The following is a 22,859-nucleotide window of genomic DNA, read 5'->3' on the forward strand; positions in this document are numbered from 1 at the left end:
CTCCGGGGCTCCAGGACAGGCCCTGTGCCCCAGGACAGGCCCTGTACTCCGGGGCTCCAGGACAGGCCCTGTACTCCGGGGCTCCAGGACAGGCCCTGTGCCCCAGGACAGGCCCTGTACTCCGGGGCTCCAGGACAGGCCCTGTACTCCGGGGCTCCAGGACAGGCCCTGTGCTCCGGGGCTCCAGGACAGGCCCTGTGCTCCGGGACAATGCAGAAAGTGCAGAGTGTGACCCTGGCGCTCACTCTGCCCATCTCCTGCCACATCTGCCTGGGCAAGGTACCGTCCCCACCAGCCTGCACCTGCACTGGTGTAGCCCGGGTAACGGGGGGGGGGGGGGGGGGGAGAGCATATAACGGGTACCTCTCCTCCCTCCACTTATTACATTCAGTGACAACCACTGATGTGGGTGTAAGTGGTTTCCAGTCGTTGTCAGCAGTGCGGAGGGAGAGGGGGGGAGAGTGTGGCTCAGGACCGAGTCTCGGGCTTAGTTAGTTAGTGAGACTGTGTGTTGTGTGTCTGTTCTTTGCTCTGTTTAAATAGTGCACACATCAGCCATTTGAAGTTAGTTGCTTTGCAGAGACACGAAGGGAATTGGTCGGCTCTGCTCCACCTCACTTCCGCATCACTCTGTGGCTGAATGATCACAACGCCGCAGTGTTAATGTTACTGGTGACTGATGTCTGCCCTCAGCAACAGACCAGCCCCACTTTAACCCTTTCACCATCACTGTCTTTACTTGCAAGACCCTTCAACGCACACTTTATTCTCAGACGGGGCTGGGGGTGGGGCTGGGGTTGGGGGTGTTGAACAATGTTGCTTCGTTTTTATTCTTATTAAACAACAAAATACTGGGTTTACAGTTACAATTCGTCGGTGACCTGTTCTCTGAATATCTAATTTTGATTGTACTTTGGAAATCGTTTCGCCCACAACGTACACAGTCAGTTCACTTTGCGGTACATTCTGTGAAGCGCTTTGAGACGTCTCGAAGACGTGATAAGGCGCTATATCAAATGCCAGGATTTATTTATTATCTATCAACATTCTAAAAATGGGAGCAATTTCTTTTATTCCGAATCTTGTAACTTTTGTAACAATAATATTCGCAGAATAAGTTCTTTTTACAAGAACAGTTTCATTTTGTTGGTCAATCTTTGTCAGAGAGTCCGTTCTTTGATTCTTTATTTTCTTCTCAATGTGCATTAAAGTGTACATGGGGGAAAGATCTGATATTAAGTTATTCACAGTGATGTGGAAAATGTTACACAGAAAAAATATTAGCTGGCCTCAAACGGAGAGGTGCAGTCTAAGGGTTAATTGATAAGAACAGATATTACACTTGATCTTGGCCAAGAGGCTGAGAAGTGCTGAAACCAAGTGCAAAAATGGGAAGATATATTGAGTTTTAGAGGCTTGTCTGTAATAAAGGGACCTTGGATTGAATTACTTTTTTTAAACAGTGCATTTCAAAGTTAGTTTGGAAAGAGGCATTTGCAATGAATTATTGCATGTTCTGACTGTATTTAGTTAATCACCTTTGCATTTATTTTCAGGTACGTCACCCAGTTATCTGTTCGAACAACCATGTCTTCTGCTCCATGTGCATACAGTCTTGGTTGAAGAACAGTAGCCAGTGCCCTACCTGTAGAATTCCAATCACTTCTGAAAACCCTGTCAAGGAAGTACTAGGTAAGGTTTGTTGAGGATTATTTACATTGCTTCTTGCCATATAGCGGTGGTTTGCTTGTAAACCCTTCCTTCCTCTCTTCAATTCCATTAAGAATTGTAGTTCGCATTTTCAAAGATAAAAAGAAAATCAATGAACGGATTTTGGGTGCTGATCAACTTCTCTGATTTTAAAAGGATTGATTTGTACTCTGTGAGGAAGGGAAGCATTCAAGGTTCAATGCTCTGATTTATGTGATCATCAGTATAACATAATGTATTCTATGCAATAGCTTCATATATGTATTGAAATAGTTATCTGATGTGGGTACACTAAGCGTTCTCTCACATTTTAAATGTGGAGAAAATTTCAAATAACAAGTGAACTGGCAGAAAAAGCTTTTATTTATGGAACTAAATTAAATGAAACTGGTATGTACTTTTTTTTTAAAAAGTCTAATTTGTTCAACTCCACTGGAATTAGTTATCAAAGGAATCATTGTATGAGTATGTCTGCGAACATATATATATTATATATATATAAAGGGAGGGTTCATATTTTTTTCCTTGATGATGCTCTTTTGCGGTAAACACCTCACCCTCGTGTGTGAACAGTTCTCATAAATCTTGTACTTGAAAATACTCAATGATCTGGGATATCACAAGTAACACTCGAAGACCAAATGCTTTTGCCCTTAACACTTCAGAAGCCCCAAATTTCTCCTGTTCGTAGCCTAAAATCCATTTTTTAAATTTAAGATCACACAAAATTTGGAAAGATTTTTTCAATTTTATTTCAATTCTGCATTTCTTTTTCGTGCTTCAGAAGATTTCATGTAAGTGGTTAGTTAAGAAACTACCTTGGCAGTTACAGATGGATAAATCCATATAGAATAGAGTTTTAATAGCTATACCTTATTTAACCAAGCACTGAAAAATTGGACTTCCTAATCCTGGGCACGTGTATAATATTTATTACATTTCTATGAAAGTCCTTGTTTAATTTCCATTTAGGAGGAACCGATGGAACAGAAAATTGTGACAATCCTTCAACTAAGAGACATCTTCGAAAAACAAGGCTTGAATTGTTGCATAAAGAATATGAGGTAATGTGTTAGCAGGATGGCTTTATTTTATTACACCTGTTTGCCTAGCAGTAAGTAGGAACCCGCTTGTTAGTCGAGTAGTGGATCACTTTACCTAGGATAAATAATCCCTCCCAAAAAATAATAATAATTTGTTCATTCAATCCACAACTGTTTGTGGGACACTGCTGTGCGCAATTGGCTGCTGCGTTTCGCCCACAAAATATAGTCACTACGCTTACAGTATACCTCGTATTCACCCCATTGGTGAGCTTCACATTCAGGCCTCACACGGATTATATTAATATCCCTTCTGCCATGGTACTGATTCTGTTTTCCTGCATCAGTTATTAAAAAATAAATTTGTTCAATTGTGAAGCTCTTTGTGACGTCTCGAAGATGTGATAAAATGCTGTATCAAATCCAAGGATGATGATTATTATTATTATTAGATATTATTAAACAGTTTCAGAAAGAATTTGGATAGAAAAAGATAATCAGTAAGTTAAAGGAAATTCTGGTAGAATGAAATGTAACCTTTGGCAGTGTTTGTATATATGAGCATAATCCTATATTGCTTGTTTACAATGAAATTATTTTGGTACTTGAAGTAATCAACTTTTTTAATTTTGGTTTGAAGTTGGAATAGTTTACTCAAACAATCCTTTGCTATTGTTTTGGAACATGTGTCGATCCAAACATTCCTGAGGTATTTCCTTACCTGAAGGAAGGAGAGGCATTGCTGTTCTCTCAATATGGCGTTATACCTGGACTTTTTCACTTAATAGCAGTGTATGATTCAATAATGCAAAGTAGATTTTGTTGATAAGCAAATTAGTAAGCTACAACTTGAATTTTTATAACTCGTTATTTTGAAACATGTCAATCTATTGTCAGGTGTTGGTGTGGCTCAGGTGGTAGCACTCCTGCTTCTGTCTCAGAAGGTTGCGGGTTCATGCCCCACATCAGGACTTTAACCTCATTATCTCGATTGACACTCCAGGGTACGTTGGGGGGGGTCACTGCATTATCAGAAGTGCCGTACTTCAGATGAAATGTTAAATCAAGATACTGTCTGGCTATTCAGGTGGAGATTAAATATCCCATTGGCACTATTCAAAAAAGAAGGGAGTTTCTCCTATTGTATTAGCTAACAAATATCCAGTTAAACAATGCTTGATCATTCACTTCAATGCTGTACGCTGCTTATCTATTTCCGGAGAGTATTAGGCATAAATTTGACAAGAGCCAAGTCTTCGGGACTGTAAGAGCTTGCATTTTTTGCATTGTCTATCAACCAGAAAATATATTACAGATTTCAAGTCATTGGGCTACCTGATTAAGATCAAATGCAATCTAAATTATGCTATTCTACATAAAGCCCAGTTATTTAAATTGTAACCAGGCAGAGAACACAATCCCACATCAACCAATATTTGTGTTTCATATTGTTTGTTTGACCAGTAAAATGCATTTAATTCTGGTTCTGTTCAATTTCCTTTGGCTGTGCCAATCAACATTTTTCCATTGTTTCACGCAAGGAAAATTTTTATTTGGTACCAGAGTAGCTTTTGGAAGCCTTGATGTCTCAAACAGAATGCTCCTGCTGGCAGAATTTCTGCTGTTTGTTTCTATGTAGGTGATGTTATATTTTTAATTTTAGGAGGAAATCGAGTCTTTGCAGAAAGAAATTGAAGACTTTCGCAGTAAAAACCTGAGCCTAGAATCGCAACTCAAAACTGTTCTTGATCCAGTGAACGTGTCATCCTCCAGCACAGATCAAGACAGAAAGAAAAGCTTGACTGGACCAGAGAGCGAAGCTAATTCAATTGCCCAGCAGGAATGGGCAACCAAGTTGAAAGCAGCTACTGAGATCTACAAGAAAACAAAAGCTGATGTGGATAAACTTAAAGAAGTGAGTAGTTTTCTAACTCTTAAAACCAGTGGAAGACTAAAGAATGGCAAAAGGGAATATGAAAGGTACTCTTCCTGTTGGATGGTGCAGTGATCATATGATCCATTTTCACTGGCAATAAATCTTTTGAATGTCATAAAGGAATAATTCTAAAGATGGGATAGTCAGTGTTTTCATAAGTTACCTGTAGAGTACAAATAAGTAAATTTGGCATGTTATTTTAAATCCTAATTTTATGATTATGCAGATTATGCTGAATTGAATACAATTTCTGTTGAGTACCAGCTAATTTTGCAATTGCTGTGTGTTATACAGATAAAATAGTGAGCATGTTCTTTTAATTAAATCCTTGTAAAGCACATTGCAATCATATTAGGCCAATGAAAATAGATGATGAGAACAGTATCAAACAAATTATACAGTAAATTGGCAATGACTTCAGGTTATTCTACCTCGTATTCACCCCAATGATGAGCTTCAGATTCAGGCCTCACACAGATTATATTAATACCCTTTTTCCGTGGTGCTGCTCCTGATTTCCTGCATCACTTATTAAAAAAGAAATTTGTCCAATTTCCTTTTGAACACTTTAATAAGGTCCAGATGGCAGTGTGTTCTAGAACGTAATAACTTGCAAGGGTAAGAAGGTTACCTAATTTATATTTAGCTTGCAATTTCCTCCATTGACTATTCCACAAAACAACCAAATTACATTTGTATAGCGCCTTTCACGTCGGGAGGATGTCCCAAGGTGCTGGACAATCAGTGCTTCAGACCCGAGCTGGGGGTCAGGGTCGGGGAGGGTGGAGGGCAGGAGGGGAAGGAGGGTGATTGAAGCACCGTCAAAGAGGATGGTCTTGAAACGGGTCTTGAAGGAGGTAAGGGAAGGGGTGAGGTGGAGGGACTTCGGAATGGAGTTCCAGAGGGTGGGGCAGAGTTTCGGAAGGGCCGACTGCCAAAGGTGGGTGGGCGCGGCAGGGGATGTGAAGCAGAACAGAGCCCGCCGAGTGGAAGGAGCGGGCAAGTTTGTAGGTGTTTTGGAGGTTGCAGAGGAAGGGGGGAGAAAGGCCATGGAGGCCTTTGAAGGTGAGGACCAGGATCTTGAACTGTATCCTTTGTGTGATGGCAAGGCAAGCCATTGGAGTTGAGAGCATATAAATATTGAAGAGGAGGGGACCAATGACAGAGCTCTGAGATGGTCCGGGGGCTAGATGAGAAACCATTTGTGGCGATGAAGTGGAGACAATGTAAGAGGTACGATCTGTACCATTCAAGGACAGAACCATGAAGGTTGAGGTGAAAGGAGAGAAGGTGGAAGAGGATAGAGTGGTCAAAGGTATCGAAGGCAGCGGAGATGTCAAGGAGGACGAGGAGGCAGAGGGAGCAGATTGGTTGCAGATGGACAAAATGTAATTTGTCATTTTGACTAAAGCTGTTTCTGTGCTGTGGGCAGCACGGAAACCCGATTAGTGGGGTTTGTGTAGGGAGTGGCAGGGGAGGACGGAGCAAAGCTGGGAAGCAATGACTTGTTCCAGGATCTTGGAAAGGAAAGGAAGGTTGGAGATGGGCGGTAATTTGAGAGCAGGGCTGGGTCCGGATAGGAGTGATGACGGCCGTTTTTAAAGGAGTGGGAACAGTATCAGTGGACAGGGAGAGGTTTATGATTTGTGGAGCATTTGTGGAATCCTGTAGCTCAGTGGTTAGAGCACTCGCCTCGCAAGCGAGAGAGTTGGGTTTGATTCCCGGCAGGGCGAAACCTTGGGCGAATTTCCTTACTCCACACGCCTGATAATAATCCCTCATGAAAAAAAACAATAACAAATTGGTCATTTCAATACACAACTGTTTGTGGGACACTGCTGAGCGCAATTGGCTTCCGCGTTTCGCCCACAAATATACAGTCAATTCACCTTATAGTATATTCTGTGAAACACTTCGAGACTTCTAGAAGACGTGGAAAGCACTATATCAAATGCAAGGATTATTATTTATTATGATGTCTGTGAGTAGAGGGGCAAGGAGGTGGGGCTGGGAGGTAGGAGAGGGGTAGGGTGGGGTCGAAGGAGCAGGTGGTTGATTTCATGTGGGTTACAGTGGTGGTAAGAGAGCAGGGAAAGACAGATTCGAAGGTATGGAGGGAGTGGAGGGAGGGAAGGGTTGGGGCCGAGCGTGAGGGGGAGATGGGGAGGTGGTAGTAGATGGAAGGGCAGAGGCAGCTGAGCAGATTCCCTTGACTGGTTTCGAGGAATTCCAGCGTCACCTCACAGTTGACATTGGAGGAGAGGATGGGCGAGGTGTGAGAGGGTGGGCGGAGGAGCTGGTTGATGATGGAGAAGATGAGCTTGGGGTTGTCCTTGGCCTCCCAAGATTGTCTTGGAGTTGAACGACGATTTAGCAGAGGTGAGGACGGAGCAGTAAGTTTTGATAAGGTCCAGCCAGATCTGCCGATGGACCATTGAATTCGATTTGAGCCAGGTGTGATCAGCGGCACGCACCTGTGTCTTGAGGGAGCGGAGGTGGCTGGTGTACCAGGGTGACATCTGTGAGTAGGAAGTGGTTCAGGAAGTGATGGGAGCCTCTGATTGACTTCTGGTTTGCATAAAGAACTTCTCTGCGTCCACTTTATCAATTTGCTTCATGATTTTAAAATCTCATCTGACAATTGTTTCCTTATGTGAATAGGTTGACTTCCCTTAAGGTTTTATATATAGCTAAATGATCTACGGTGTAAAATACTTCTCTCTGCCAGGTTTCAGTTCCAGGAAAATCCAAATTAATTGTATTCCGCAGTTTCCAAGCTGTCGGAACACAGTTCAGTAAGATATTCCCTATAGTGCTCTGAAGTAGTCAGTAGTTTCCTCAGATAGTGATTAGATTTTATACCCCATCTAATGGTGTGGAAGAAATTGAAACTTTTTTTGAAAAACTGCAATACAGTTGGAGCTCTCTATAATAAATTTAAAGCTTGTGGTTTTAGAGTGACTGTAAGTCACCACCACTTATGGGTGTTCAGGTCACTGATAATTGTGGTGTTGACATCACCGAATGGCAGTGAGCAGGAATCCAACAACCTCTCTCTGAGCAGTTCTAGTAGTTATTGGGAGCCCAGGAGTCATTGTGTACCTGCATAAGTTTCCTTACTCCACACAGAGCCTAATAATAATCCCTCCAAAACAAAAAAACAATAATAAATTGGTCATTTTCAATCTACGACTGTTTGTGGGACATTGCTGTGCGCAATTGGCTGCCGCGTTCGCCCACAAATATACAGTCAATTCACTTTACAGTATATTCTGTGAAGCGCTTTGGGACGTCCTCCTGACGTGAAAAGCGCTATATCAAATGCAAGGATTATTATTATTATTATATTATGCATCAGGAGTCCAAGATGTACCACCACACTTCTAGTTTACTACAAGTCCACAGTGCAACCATGTTATGAACGTACTCACGGAATATGGGTAAAGCCTGGTACAATGAAGGTCAACTGTATATTCCCTTTAATAGAACTCTTTGAAGTTCATAAAATGCTTTGAGTGAATGGGTGAGGTTTACAACGGTTTCTAATTATATATTTTCCATTCAAAGCTGGCGTTAGCATTTCAATCAATATGCTGGTTTATGTCTACCGGAACTGTGTTTTGGAAAGCTACCAAATGGTAACATTGCAATATCCGGATGATATTCATGTATTAATTGTTGCAATTTGACATAACTCAGTGGTTGGAGCACTCGCTTTGGAAGCGAGAGACCTGGGTTTGATTCCCGGCAGGGTGAAACCTTGGGCAAGCTTCCTACTCCGCACACCTGATAATAATCCCTCAAGAAAAAAAAGCAATATTAAATAAATTAGTCACTTCAATCCACGACTGTTTGTGGGACACTTCTATGCACAATTAGCTGCCGCCTTTTGCCCACAAATTTACAGTCAATTCACTGTGAAGCACTTTGAGAGGTCCAGAAGACATGAAAAGCGCTAAATCAAATGCAAGGATTATTATTATTATTTATTATTATAATAGTATTATGTAGGCTTGCCCACACAAAATTTTCTAACCCCCTAATTAATATTCAGAGAATTATTTCACCATCGGTAAACCTGTCAATGAAGTTTAAAAGATTCTGGTTATCTTTAACCTCTTCTTCCTTTGCCCATCTCTTTTTTTCTCTTTCTCCTCGTTCTCCAATTGTTTTAAAATATTTTTGACGCAATTATTGAGTGCACTGCCTGAAAGGAGTTACTGTGCCAGATGTTGCAAGGCAGACTTATTAACAGACAAACACTTTTTGCCTTGATCGCTGAAGCTTTGAGAGTTATGGACTGTATCTGCTAATGTTAATTGAACGCTCTTCCATTGACATACTTGGCAGCTCCTCCCAGCTATTTTGCCATTGTCCTGGCACTTGTTAAACAAGACCATTCCAGAAATCAATAAATGGACAAAAAAAGGAAGTTAATCGTAGATCCTTTCAGGTGATTTTATTTTAAAAAAAGTTTAGGGATGGCTATATTCTGTCTAAAATGCTGGCACAGCTGAACTTGGTACTGCGGTACTGCTGATAGCTTTAATCAGGCCTTGTTTGAACTGAAGTACAAAATGTCATTTTTCTTCTGTGAAATTATAATAATAATAATCCTTGCATTTGATACAGTGCCGTATCACGTCTTCGAGATGTCTCAAAGCGCTTCACAGAATATCCTGGAAAGTGAATTGACTGTAAATTTTGTGGACAAAACACAGGAGTGTATTGCGCACAGCAGTGTCCCACAAACACTCGTGGATTGAAGTGACCAATTTATAATTAATATCATTGAAGGAATTCTTACCCCGCAAAAGCGATCTGCCAATCGACTAACAACTGGGTTTCTACTTACCGCTGCATAAACAGAGGCGTGTGGAGTAAGGAAACTTGCCCAACATTTCGCCCTGCCAGGAATCAAACTCAGGTCTCTCACTTGCGAGGTGAGTGCTCTAACCACTGAGCTACAGGACTCCACAATAATAATCCTTGCATTTGATTTAGCTTGTGTTGCATATTGTCTTTTTGCTGTTCGGGACTTGCAATAAGATTGTTTTCTGTCAAGTAACTTGTGTTTACATTTTCAGCATTTCCTTTTAGAATAGACTTTAGCGCTGTAGTGACATGAATGCTTTTCCTTCTTTCCTTAATAACTGATGAGTCGGTAGATCGCTTAATACACACAGAAATGTCTGTCATTGCACACTATTCCCATTTCATTTAATTGTGCAAGAAACATGATTTTACCATTAGTGTCTCCTGGATGTCTTGCTACCTTAACAGATTTACTACAAGTGTCATTGATGCTGCAGTTATGATTTCTTCAATTGTCTAATAAGGCATCTAAAAACAATTTTTGTCAGCCAGATGCCTGACAAATGTGTAAATTCTTTGTCATGATTAAGAGTATTCAAAGCAGACTGAGAGTTTCACACATGTGTGCTACTAACACATGGAATTCTCCTTGTGTCTGGAATGAAATGCGCACTCTCCTTGGACAGAAGGTATGGGGTGCAGGTTGGCAAGAGCCAACAACAAGATTATATTTGTATAGCGCCTTTCACATCAGGAGGATGTCCCAAGACGATGAGCCAAGGCTTAGGAACTGCTGGAGTTTATTCAATGGCGCAGATGAACCATTTCACTTGACGAGTCCTGAGAGATATTGCAAAGTTGTGCATATTGTTTCTTGTGTCAAATATATTTTTTAAATATTGAGGAGCTGGTTTATAATGATTAAGCCATTCTTGATTTTTTTTTACACACCTTCTTCAGGCAAACCGAAAGCTACGAGTTCAAAATAGTGATCTTGTGAGAGAGAACTTGCATCTGAAGGCTGAAGTTGATAGCAGATCGCCACATAAGTATGTAATTTTTATGTTAAAAGAATTGGGCGGGTTACATTAAAGTTACGTCCCGTGAAGACTATTTGCAACAATAGCAATGTAACAGCGGAGAAGTATTTTAGTATTCTTGAAATATATCAATCTGTCGTTTTGATGACCAGAAATTTGAAATGTTGCAAAATATCTAAAATAGCTCACTTCCTTTTTTTCAAGATTGTCCAATCAGAATGCAGTATTTTTTGAAAGGTAATAATATTTCCTATACGGGGTAAACTTCCACATGTATGTGGATGACACACAAATCTCCTTTGCCTCCTCCAGTACCAACTCCAGGTCCAACGATGTTCTATCAGATTGTCTGGCAGACATCAGAGCCTGGATGAGTGTAAATTTCCTGCAGCTGAATATGGATAAGACAGAAGCCATACTCTTTGGCTCCCATCAATGTCTTCACTCCTGCGGATCTGAATCCCCTCAACCTTCCTGGGCTCTTCCTCAGAGTCACCGAACCTGTCCGCAACCTAAGCGTCCGGTTTGACCCCCAATTGTCCTTCCTCCCCCACATCTGGTTCCCGACCATGACCGCCTTCTTCCACCTCTGCCACATTGCATGCCTCTGACCGTACCTTACCCCAAATGCAGCCGTAACCCTCGTGCATGTGTTTGTCGCCTCCCACTTGGATTACTCAAACACACTCCTCACCGGTCTCCCCAGCTCCACTAGTCAAAAGATCCAACTCATTCAGAACTCTGCCGCCCGCATACTGACCCAGACCAAGTCCCATACCCACATCTCACCAGTTCTGGCCAGGCTCCACTGGCGCAGTGTAAGTGCAAGGTGGTGTTGTAATAATTTGTGTGCTCTTAGCAAAAAGCATCTGTTTAAAACTTGACATACGATTTGGAGTGTTTTAAATAGTGCAATGCATAATAAAATACTGGCATGATTGTCCTCATGCAGAGCCCATCATTTAGTGTGGTTCTGTGATACCTTGGAACTTTTTCACAGCAATGTTGGGAAGGTATGCCAACTCATTGCAGTTGGTTCCTTACCAATAGGAAGTGATTCCAGGCACTAAATCCTCCCTTCCGATTGGCTAATTATTTTTTGTTTGGGCGCACTGACATTTTTAAACGACAAACACTCAAAAATATGTTCCCTTAATTTAGTACCTATTTTAGTTTTGAAAAATGTCTCCCAAGATATTTTTCCAACAAACCAGGCTGATCTTCATTCTAAAAAGTAGTAATGTACATAATTCAAGAATTCACTTTGTGGGTGACGTCACATCACTTAGCTTAAGGAAACAGATTTTCATCAATTTGCAATGAAACAGTGTGTCAATCACTGATAATGCTGAGTTAAGAGAGGGTTTGACTCCTACTTTAGGAGTGGAATATTGAGTGTGGTTTATGAAACTGCATTTTAAATACAACAACAACAACACAATTACATTTGTATAGCGCCTTTTTCGTTGGGAGCACATCCCAAGGTGCTGGACAGTCAACGTAATAGTAATTGTTTGTTGATGGCATCCACAATTAATGCCCGTTATCCCATGAAAAGAGAATATTGACTAAAATATGCATTCTTAAGTGGAAAATAAAGGGATGCCACCTTGATGTTTCTGTAATCCGGTACATGGTATACATTTCTATGAATAACTCCTGTTTTCAAAGCCATATTTGCTCATTACTTTCAATGAAATAGAGGGAAGGGGAAATGGTTGTCCTGCCTGACGTTCGCAGTGCTGCAGTTATAATGGCCCAAATCTGAAGGCCAGTAACTGCATGGAAATATTTTTAATAACAATAATAAATAATCCTTGCAATTGATATAGCACCTTATCACGTCTTCGAGATGTCTCAAAGCGCTTCACAGGATACACTGTAAAGTGTAGTGACTATATTTTGTAGGCACCGCAGTGCCCTACAAACAGTCGGCAATTGAAGGGATTATTATTATTCCCGAAAGGTGATCTGCCAATCGACTACCAACCGGGTTCCTACCTACTGCTAGATAAACAGGTGTGTGGAGTAAGGAAACTTGCCCAGAGTTTCGCCCTGTCCGGGAATCGAACCCAAGTCTCTCGTTTGCGAGGTGAATGCTCTAACCACTGAGGTCGAGCCCCTGTGTGAGGTCAGTGGCCTCTAAGAGCCGCTGCGAGGAATCCTGTGATGGCTGATGGTGGCACTCACTGCTGACCTCCCTGACTGGCTCAGCCTGTGCCCCCACAGGTCGCTTTCACTTTTTCACTTGGCTGAATAAGGTTACGATTCTTGGAGGTATTTTAAAGTGGAAAATCGTCAGTTTAGTCTTGAAAAATAAAACTGATTGGAACAATTAGTGAACTTCCTTAGCGACAGAATCTATTTGCTTTTTCAGTAAAACAGTGAAAAACAATTGTATTTTGTTTCCCCCAGCACCTTCCTTCCTACTGTTTTAGTAGTGTTAATGATGTTGGGCATGATGTTTGCATTCCCAGGAAGGGATAGGCATTGCCCTCTATCATAACATCTTGACTTCATTTAACAACCACATCTTGTATTTATATAGCGCCCTACACACGAGGTAGCATCCTGGAGCGCTTAACAGTGTCGGAGTATGACACCGAGTTAGAGGAAGGGGGAAGGTGACCATACGCACAATCCAAAAATGAAGGTCTTTAAGCGGGATTTTAAATTGGGGAGGAGGGGCCAAGGCAGAGGGATTAGGGGAGAGAGTTCCAGAGTTTCGGGGCATAGTGGCTGTGGCACGGCTGCCGATAGTGGAGTAGAGGGGACGAGGGGCTAACAGGAGGCTGGAGCCAGCTGAGCGAAGGCAGCAGGTGGGGGAGTGGGGGGATTAAACAGGTCGAGTAAGTAGGGAGGTACGAGGTTATGAAGTGATTTGAAAACGAATGAGAAGATCTTGAAATCGATCTGTTCAGTGATTGGGAGCCAGTGGAACCTGGCAAGGACTGGTGTGATGGGGGTACAGAGATTTGTGCAAGTGAGTATCAGGGTGGCGGAGTTTTGGATTAATTGAATTTTGGAGGAGCTGGGGAGACCAGTGAGGAGGGCATTAGAATAGCCCAGTCGGGAAGTGAGGTTGTGAGGTACGGACAGAGACGGGCAATGTGATAGAGTGGAAAAAAGTAGTCCTGGTCAGGGAATGTATGTGGAGTAGAAAGGAAAGCTGGGGATCGAACCTGACGCCTCAGTTGTGCCCGGGTTTGGTGAGTCTGAGCGAGAGCCCGGAGACAATGAGGAGTTCAAACCTGCAAGAGAGAAGACGTTGATAGGAGCCAAAGAGTACGGAGCGGGAGATGAGGAAGTGGTCTGAGATGGCCTTGTCTATGATGGACAGATCAGAGATGCCTAGACCTTGGGTTGTGACGAGGTTGAGGGAGTGGCCACAGTTGTGGGTTGGGGAGTTTACATGGAGGGTGAGGTTTACGAAGTCAGAGGAGATGGGACAGCAAGATGAAGATTGAAATCTCCCATTTTGTGCAGAGCGACACAGATGAGAGGAGAGAGGAAATACCTGCGAGGAAGGAGCCAGAAGGTTTGGGGGCAGTAAACTAGGAGAATTTTGCTGGAGAGGGAGGAGGGATGGAAGAAGGTGAAGTGCTCAAAAGGGGAACAGCCAGAGGAATAAGGGGGTAGACCAAGGGAGGTTTGGGAGATGAGGGCCATGCCGTCGCTGTGTTGGTTGGTGAGGCGGGGGGTGTGGTGAAAAGTGTATCCAGGCAGTAAGGCTTCGACGATGGTGACAGGTCACCGGGGGATAACCAGGTTTCCGTAAATCCTAGAATGTCTTATTTGCTAGTCGTGGATTACAAGAGCTTTATTTTAGAGGGAGCGGATATTTTGGAGGCCAATGTGAGTGGGGTGCGGGCTGAGGAGGGTTTGGGGGTGGTTGTAGATTGTGGCCTGTCAAATATTTAAGAATCTGAGCAGCATTTCTTATTTCTCGTTCGCTTCATCTATTCTCTGGTTTCTCTCAGTGAGACTTTCAATTGAATATCTAACGTCCATTCACATTACTGGAAAATGGAATATTGCTTCCAGTTTGATATCAATGCAAGTGGAACCAGATTTATATTGTTTTTCTGCACCAAGTTAGAATCAATTTGCTGGATTCTGATCATCTGTATGTAATTGTGAACAACCTTCTTAAAACCAATGACTGTTTTCTTCCAAATTCAAAAGGCACAATATGAAGTCACAGCTTGCATCAATGAGCAAACAAAACACTTTGCAGCCTTTGTAATGTTGCTGCATTTCTGCAGACATTATGACAATATTACGTTGGTTACATTTAGACTGCAAGCCTATTCTCCTTCCAAAGATGCTCTGAAATGCACATTGATTTGAGATTGTGTGTCTGAAGCTACTTTCATACTGCATTTTAATGTTGATTTGACACCATTTTTGTGTCTAATCTATATTAAAGGCAAAGTACAAACAGGGCATTCTTTATTGTATTTTGGTCAGTTATGTTGTGGACAAGTGCATAATAGGAGCCAACACTTGTAAGACTTGTCATAACTGCCAAAAAAAGGAGACTTATCACATCAGCCTTGGCTGCATTCAAATGCCAATCATAGAATTGTCTGTGATCTAATTGAATTTACCACTGAATACAGTACCCTGAATTATCCTGATTTTTTAACATGAAGATGCATTTAATTTTGCTCTGTGATAAATTGCATGAGCTTGTATGGTTGATAAAACCAAATTTCCCATGTCTGCTATCTTGCATCCACATCAGAGTGCAACCTTATTAAATTTTGACGTCATCGCTGCAAAACCATTCTCTGATATAAGTGTAACTGATTTTAAACTTTTTTAAACCAATGTATGTTCTTTATGGTGTAGGTCATGTAAAGGGGTGTCTGCTCAGAAGCGGAGGAATGTAAATAGATTTTGCCACCTTATTTGATTTCAAGATCCTCATCCTCACCTACAAGGCCATTCACGGCCTTGCTCCCTCCTACCTCTCCAACCTACTATCCCCCTACCTACCTGCCCGTACCCTCCGTTCCTCCGGCTCCGGTCTGCTCCACGTCCCCCGCCCCAATCGCCCTACCATTGGTGGTCGGGCCTTCAGCCTCTCAGCCCCGAGGCTCTGGAACTCCATCCCCCAGTGCCTTCGCCTTGCTTCCTCCCTCTCCTCCTTCAAGGCCGGTCTCAAAACCTTTCTCTTTGACCGAGCCTTCAGCTCCCCTCTCGACTCTCTTCCCCCTTCTCGCTCCCTCCCATCCCTGCCCTCACCCTGACCATTTCCCCCCTCCTCGCTCCCTCCCCTCGACCATTTCCCCCCTGCTCGGGTCATGACCCAACTGTGCAGCGCCTTGGGACGTCATCCTGACGTGAAAGGCGCTTTATAAATGGAATCTTGTTGTTGTTGTTGTTGTTATACAAATAATTTAGCTATAAGACATGAGTTTGTCCTTTCCATATATTTGCAGATTTGGCAGGTTCACAGTAGCTGCTCTTCAGTCCAAGGTGGACCAATATGAACGTGAGATGAATCGGCTGAAAAGGGCATTGGAGCGGAGTGACAAGTACATTGAAGATATGGAGCTTGAAATTGAACAGCTGAAAGAAAGGGGTAATGAAAAAGAAAATGTAAGTGGGAATTCCTGTTCAGAATCGCCACCTCCTTTGTTTCAGGCTGGTGAAGATGAAAGCAGCAAATTACTATGGAATTCTCTTGACGTTACCAAGGAGAATAGGATCATAGCAATGAGGAGAAGCCTCAGTAAAATTGAGCAGCCATCAGTCAGCCAATTGGACAATGCTGAATCAATGTGTTCAAGCTTCTCTTGGGAACAAAGTCTAAATGGAATGCTTTCCAATTCGGTTGTAAAGAACCGACTTCCTGCTGATAACGGACTTCTAACGACAGCAACTGTGGAGAATAATTCTTTGTCTTCGTTGCAGACGACCAATGTTAAGCAGGAGGGTTTCTCTCCACCTCGAGATGAGAGTGAGATACATTTTGAACTGCCTAGTCCTTGCACTCCATCTACTTCACTTGGTGGTCTGCACCTCCACAGCACAGATGATGAAGCAAGTCCCCTGACGAAAAAGAAAAGTGGAGGAAAACGGTTGTCCTATTTAAGAAAACTTTGCTTTGATGATGCTAATTGGAGAAGTGGATTCTGCGATGAAAAGAGAATATTTTTGAAGCAAGATGACGGTTGCATTAACATGGAGAACTTCAAGATAGATCCCCCTGCTAACTCAATATTTTGGGATGCTGAGCGATCTCTTCCTGCTAATAATTTAGGTAACAATAATGAGAGGAAAAATCTTCAGGCTTCTCATTCTGAAGTGTCTGCAGTCAAATCAGAGAATACAATTCTTCAAGAATTAGATGCAACAAGCACTGATCCTTATGTTTCTGAATCTGAGGTTCTCCGTTCCAGAACATCCAGTGAAACCTCAATGGATACAGCTTATCAAGAGAAAATATCAGAGCTAGACTTCATGCTGGATGAAACAGAGAACCTTAGGAATCCTCACTGCACTCCTGTGTCTGAAGACCTTGCTGACCTTGACATATCCCTAACATCAGAGTTGGCTCAGTGTACTGAACTTATGAATGAAGCTGAGAAAAGACTGGAACAGAAGATGAGACAGAGCCAGCCAAACACTTTGGATTTAAATGCCAGAATTACATCAGTAAATGGCAAGGGGAGAAAATCTGTTCTATCGACCGTCGTCACGCCAATTACATTGGACGTAAAAGAAGAATCTGATTTATTTCAAGAGCAAAATATTATTAATCTTGTTCAAAGTCGTAAAAATATTGTCTTGGGTAGAAGTGAAGAATCCTTAGATTCTTTGTCTTCAGAAAAAAAGTCCTTCCATATTGATTTTAGTTCTCCTATTCTCTCAGCATCTTCTCACACATCTGACTTTCAGCAAATCAAACCATATTTATTGGAGAGCTGTTTAATCCCTGAAAATGAAAAAGTACTGGGAGCAGCCAACAATAACAACCAGACCAGTAAAAGAAAATTGCAGAATAATGTGGATATAGCTAGTCCATCAAAATCTTCAAAAAGAGATTAGTAAATGGAAATCCTTGATTCGATTTGGATTGTTCTTACTGTTTTGTGCAAAATGTGTGAGTGTTTATTTGTATTTTCGCATTGCCTTCATAGTGTACTGATAAATATACAAGACGGAGACATTCAGTGAACAACAGTTAAGCAGAATAACTCCATGTAGCGATTTGACATTTTTCTGAATCCAAAATGTGATCAGGCGTATCACCATCACCATCGTCGATTCTTGCAGCAATGCTACAATAGAAAGATACATTTGTTTTGAAAATTGATTCCAAAACAGTGCCAGAATATATTACCTAAAACTGATTTGAGGAATAAACTGAATGGTTTAAATAAATTGAGTTGACCTTGGAAAGAAGGAAGTCAGTAAGGAGCAATAGCAACAACAACAACAACAAAATTATGCCTTTCATGTCGGGAGGACGTCCCAAAGCACTGATCAGATGTCGGGGCCCGAGCATGGGGGAGGGGTGGTGTAGGGTGAGGGAAGGTAGAGAGGTGGGAGGGAGACCAAAGGCATGGTCAAAGAGAAGGGTCTTGAGACCGGCCTTAAAGCAGCAGCAGAAAGACTGGGCAGGTTAGAAATAGTTGAGGTAATACAGAGTGCCTTGTTTGTGAAGTGGACTAAATGTATCTCTAGTTTTATCCTAGCTAATAAATGGCAGCTTTGGGTCAGAGTGGATTAACTTACAGCATACTTCAGATGCTCACTGATTTTTGACATTAGTCAGTGTGTTGGCAATCACAAGAAAAATGCATATATTTTCATAAATCTGGTAAATTTTAAACATTGTTCCCCCACATTGCAAAGTCTGTTAATTTTGAACATGCCCTGATGTAAATTGCATATACTGTTTGGCTCACAAGAAGAGGACCTGGGTTCGATTCCCAGCATGGCGAAACATTGGCCAAGTTCCCTTCCTCCACATGCCTCTGTTTACCTAGCAGTAGGTAAGAAGCCAGTTGTTAGTCAATTGGTGGATCGTTTTTCCGGGGTTAATAATTCCTTCAATATAAATAAAAATAATTTGGTCACTCAGTCCACGACTGTTTGTGGGACACTGCTGCGATCAATTGGCTGCCACATTTCGCCCACAAAAATAAACAGTCAATTCACCTTACAGTATATCCTATGAAACGCTTTGAGATGCTCAAAGACGTGACAAGACGCTATATCAAATGCAAGGATTATTATTATTTGTCAATTTTTGACACATCTTAAAATATCTCCATGTTTAATCCCCTGTACTTTATCAATGTGGTTTGGCAAAATTGATTCTTTAAAAAATTGGTATTAACTTGATAGAATTTGTAAGTGGAGACCTTGACAATAAGATGTTAACCAAATTGTAAGTTTAAGACTTCATGGGTGTTTGACGGTTGATCTCACAAAACTAATAGGAGAGTGACCCGCAAAAGTGAGAATCTTGTTTTGAAAAACATTTTCTCACTAAACATGAAGTGGTAATGGTGAATGAGGTTACGGGCATCTGCAACACATTGCATAGGATGACAAATCGTGAGTGGAAAAAAAAGAAAAAAATCGGATGCCAACAAGAAATCTCATCCACTTGCAAATGGACTTTGGAAAATGAGGATGAGGAGACATCTAATATTTTTCCAATACAAATTGTTTTAGCAGACTAATACTGCCTAAATATGCAAAATTCTAAATAGGAATATTTTGTTGCCATGCAGTCAAGTATTCTGTGTCTAATCATTTTGAGCACTCTTGTGTAAAAAAAAGTTTTTTTAATCTGCCAAATTTATACTGAATATATAAAATTATTGCTAATTTGTGATTAAAAATGTATTTTTGTTGGTTTCTTATATTTAGATTTTCCGACTTTGTGTGCAGAGCAGTAGATTGAAATAGGAAGCAAGTGTTCATAATTTGTTTTTTAAATGGTTTGTTTGTACAATAAAGTGTTCTTTTTTTAAAATATGAAGACCACCTATTTCATCGGACCAAAAACAACTTCCTGTTAACAACCTGCAGCTCTACAAAAAGAGCAAATGGGACATTTTCTTTGTGTACGTAATGTTTCTCGGGCAAAACTACAGGCAGATCTTGAGTGTTGTATATTTTAATCCTTGTTTTTGTTTTATATTTCATTGGCTTGAAGCAATGTGTCCTCAAACACAATGTGGTGGACATTAAAATATTAGGTTGTTTCATTTCTGGGTGAATCCAAAATGTGGGGGCATAAGTATAAGATAGCCAAAAGCAGATTTAAATGGGAGTTTAGGAGGAACTTCTTTACGCAGAGGATGGTGAGAACTTGAGCTCTTTGCCGGATGCTGTGGTTGAAGCATAAATATTTTTAAGAAGAAACTTAATGCAGTCTTATTGAACAGTATAAGAGTGGATTAGGAGTAGTTGAGGCTCATATAAAGTACAGTAAAACTGCCTAAATCGTACATTCACCTGAATTCCATTCTGTTTCCTATCCAAACCACGTAGACTTCTTTGCACTACTCATATAATTCACCTAACTCGTAACACCGCTTCAATCCATTACTCCTGCACTTATCGGTGACTTTAAATTGCGGAAAATTATGTCCTGACCCATCGACGCATGTGCACTTACCAGCCAGCTGCATTGAATCAAGGGAAATGTAACCCAGGCCCTCATGGGCACTTACCGGCTGCAGTGATGAACTACTGCATACTCACTTACCGGCTGCATTGAATTACACATGTGAACTGTAGATTATTCAATAAATCAGATTTTATACGATTTATACAGTTTGCCTGCAACTCTGACTTCGCTTAAGTCATTCACTTGGGATGTCCTCCCGACGTGAAAGGTGCTCTACAAATGTAATTTTGTTGTCATATGAAATGTTATGGTTCCAACAGGATCAGTAAATAAAAACAGCATTGACTATTTGACGTGAATAGCCTGTCTGCTGTAACATTCTTTGTAATTTTATGTAACACAAATGTGTTCTATCCCAAATTAAGAGTGCTTCATATTTCAAACAATATAGAATAATAATTCTCCTTATATTTGGTATAGCACCTTTCATTTCAAGAGAATAGGTCAAAGTGCTTCACAGGATATACTGTAAAGTGGTGTGACTATTTGAACCGTATAAGAGTGGATTAGGAGTAGTTAAGGCTCATATAAAGTACAGTAAAACTGTCTAAATCGTACATTCACCTGAATTCCATTCTGTTTCCTATCCAAACCACTTAGACTTCTTTGCACTACTCATATAATTCACCTAACTCGTAACACCGCTTCAATCCATTACTCTTGCACTTATCGGCTATGTGACTATTTGTAGTCAAATTGCATGTACAATACAATAATACTAATTTACATTTATATGATGCCTTTCCCATCAGAAGATCCGCTCGAAGGCCCTTGATAGTCTTGAACTTGGGCATATGTGCATACTGCCTAAACAACAGTTTAGATATCTTTCAAAACTTTTTTCACAAGTTGGGATTTGTGTTCTTTAAAATTCTTCACTTATAGTAAGCCTTGATTTACTATAACTGCCAGATAAACCTATGAGTACTAGTATGTGAAATGTACTAATTCACTAAAAGTATGTTAACTTGCTTGATGTAAATTGTATCCTTAAACATGATCTCACTATTTACAATTTCTTTAATTTTTTAATTTACCTTTCCTCCATCATCTGAAATCATCATCCGCCTCTTAATATTTGTGGTGATTTCCTTTTCTTTCTTTCCAATATAGTTGCATGTGTAAGAGACAAAAGTAAGTCTAGAAGTGGAATACAGTAGATTTTAACGCCAGAAAGTTGTGAGATACCTTCTGCACAAATACGCTTCTACAAGCTTTGAGCAGTAATGTGAGAATACTCTTTTACAACCAGTATCTTAGTCATATTTTGCTTTAGATTTGGATTGAATATTTTTATTTCTAAATGCATTGCATATAGAGAATCATTTTTTCAAAATGAACTTTGCCTTTGCATCATCTTATTCTAATTTTATCAAAGGTCCAGTAGTAGGTCAAACCACACAAATTTCAATGCTTCCCTTTGACTGAAGCAAAAATAATCTGACAGTAAGGGAATAAGTAATCTATATCCCAGAAAAGAAAAAAAAATTAGACAACAGATGTCTCTCCTATACTCCTGTATTTGACTGAAGAAGAAAACAAAGACATTTAGCATCACGAAAATCTATCTCCAATTGGGCATCTCAGCAGTTATCACAGCCAAGGTGAACACCATTGTTTGACCTAAACGGGATCAGAAGTGGTCCCTGAGGATAACCCACGTTAAACTCTTCTAGCTCAACACGGTTCCTTCAAGCTGCTGATACGATATTCCAAACACTGGCCCATTGATCCTTATGAATGGACTCTTGATCTAATCTTCAGGTTGTGTGTAACTTGATTTCATCTGAATCTCCAATCTTGGATAAGCCACTCCATAGGGCAGCTCAGGAAGCAATAGTATGATATTTCCAAATGGCTGGAATCAGTGATATGTGTTATATAGATACTGGACTGTAAAGTTACTAAGGTGAATCCAAACTTGCTTAGCATCCTGAAAGACGAAGACAGCACATTGAATTTTCAAGTCTTTGTATAGAAGGAGCAATAATTTTCACAGATAACATTTTAGGACTGGCCTTTATTATCAGTTGATAGTTGATGCCTATCATGTTGACATTTGTACTGCCTCTGAGGTATTGTATTAATGTACTTGGCTTTAAATTTCAAGTGTGCTTGCTTTTAGAACCCAGTCAGTGAGTCTGCCTTCTGCTTCTTAAGCGGGGAGTAGACGCAAACAAATTTCTCTTTGACACCCTGTTGATTAAAGCATTGTCAATTTGACTTCCAGTATCAAGACAATAGGAAACAAAATTTCAGAATTAGATGCTTTTCAACCTGAAAGCATCTTTTCCCATAATCTTCATGGAAAAGTAACCGCCTTGTTACTTGTTTCAATGGTATCTGCATGAAAGATCCCAAACTTTGGAATTTATCTTATCTTATATTTATCAATACAGTGATTCTCGGTCCTCAAACTTCCATGCCCTTAAATCTATTCAGATCGCTGAGTTTTCACTGCAAGATCATCATCAATATCATGCTCGTCATTAACAAATACTCCCCTCGCCAATCAAGTATTTATCGGGAAAAGGTTACATATTGTAAAAATGGTTCACCAAATCAAATCTGAGAAAATCAATGCGATAACTTTCAGGACCCACTAGTCACAAGCATAAAATCCAGCTATGAAAAATATGACGAAAGGTTGTGGA

At 40.8% G+C, this 22,859-nt stretch overlaps 1 protein-coding gene and 1 pseudogene across 1 annotated transcript; one reads left to right on the forward strand and one right to left on the reverse strand.

Moving 5' to 3' along the window:
• The first annotated feature begins 147 nt into the window (after nucleotides 1–147).
• obi1 (ORC ubiquitin ligase 1) lies at nucleotides 148–18,015 on the forward strand. Its single transcript, XM_007902570.2, has 6 exons — nucleotides 148–279; nucleotides 1,557–1,692; nucleotides 2,683–2,774; nucleotides 4,417–4,668; nucleotides 10,465–10,553; nucleotides 15,992–18,015. The coding sequence occupies exons 1-6, from the start codon at nucleotides 211–213 to the stop codon at nucleotides 17,601–17,603; spliced, it is 2,250 nt and encodes a 749-aa protein (XP_007900761.2). The 5' UTR covers nucleotides 148–210; the 3' UTR covers nucleotides 17,604–18,015.
• Nucleotides 1,236–1,372, reverse strand: LOC121848964 (annotated as a pseudogene).
• Nucleotides 18,016–22,859: the final 4,844 nt, after the last annotated feature.

Source organism: Callorhinchus milii, unplaced genomic scaffold (assembly GCF_018977255.1).
Source record: "Callorhinchus milii isolate IMCB2004 unplaced genomic scaffold, IMCB_Cmil_1.0 Scaffold4, whole genome shotgun sequence".
Lineage (NCBI taxonomy): Eukaryota > Metazoa > Chordata > Chondrichthyes > Chimaeriformes > Callorhinchidae > Callorhinchus > Callorhinchus milii.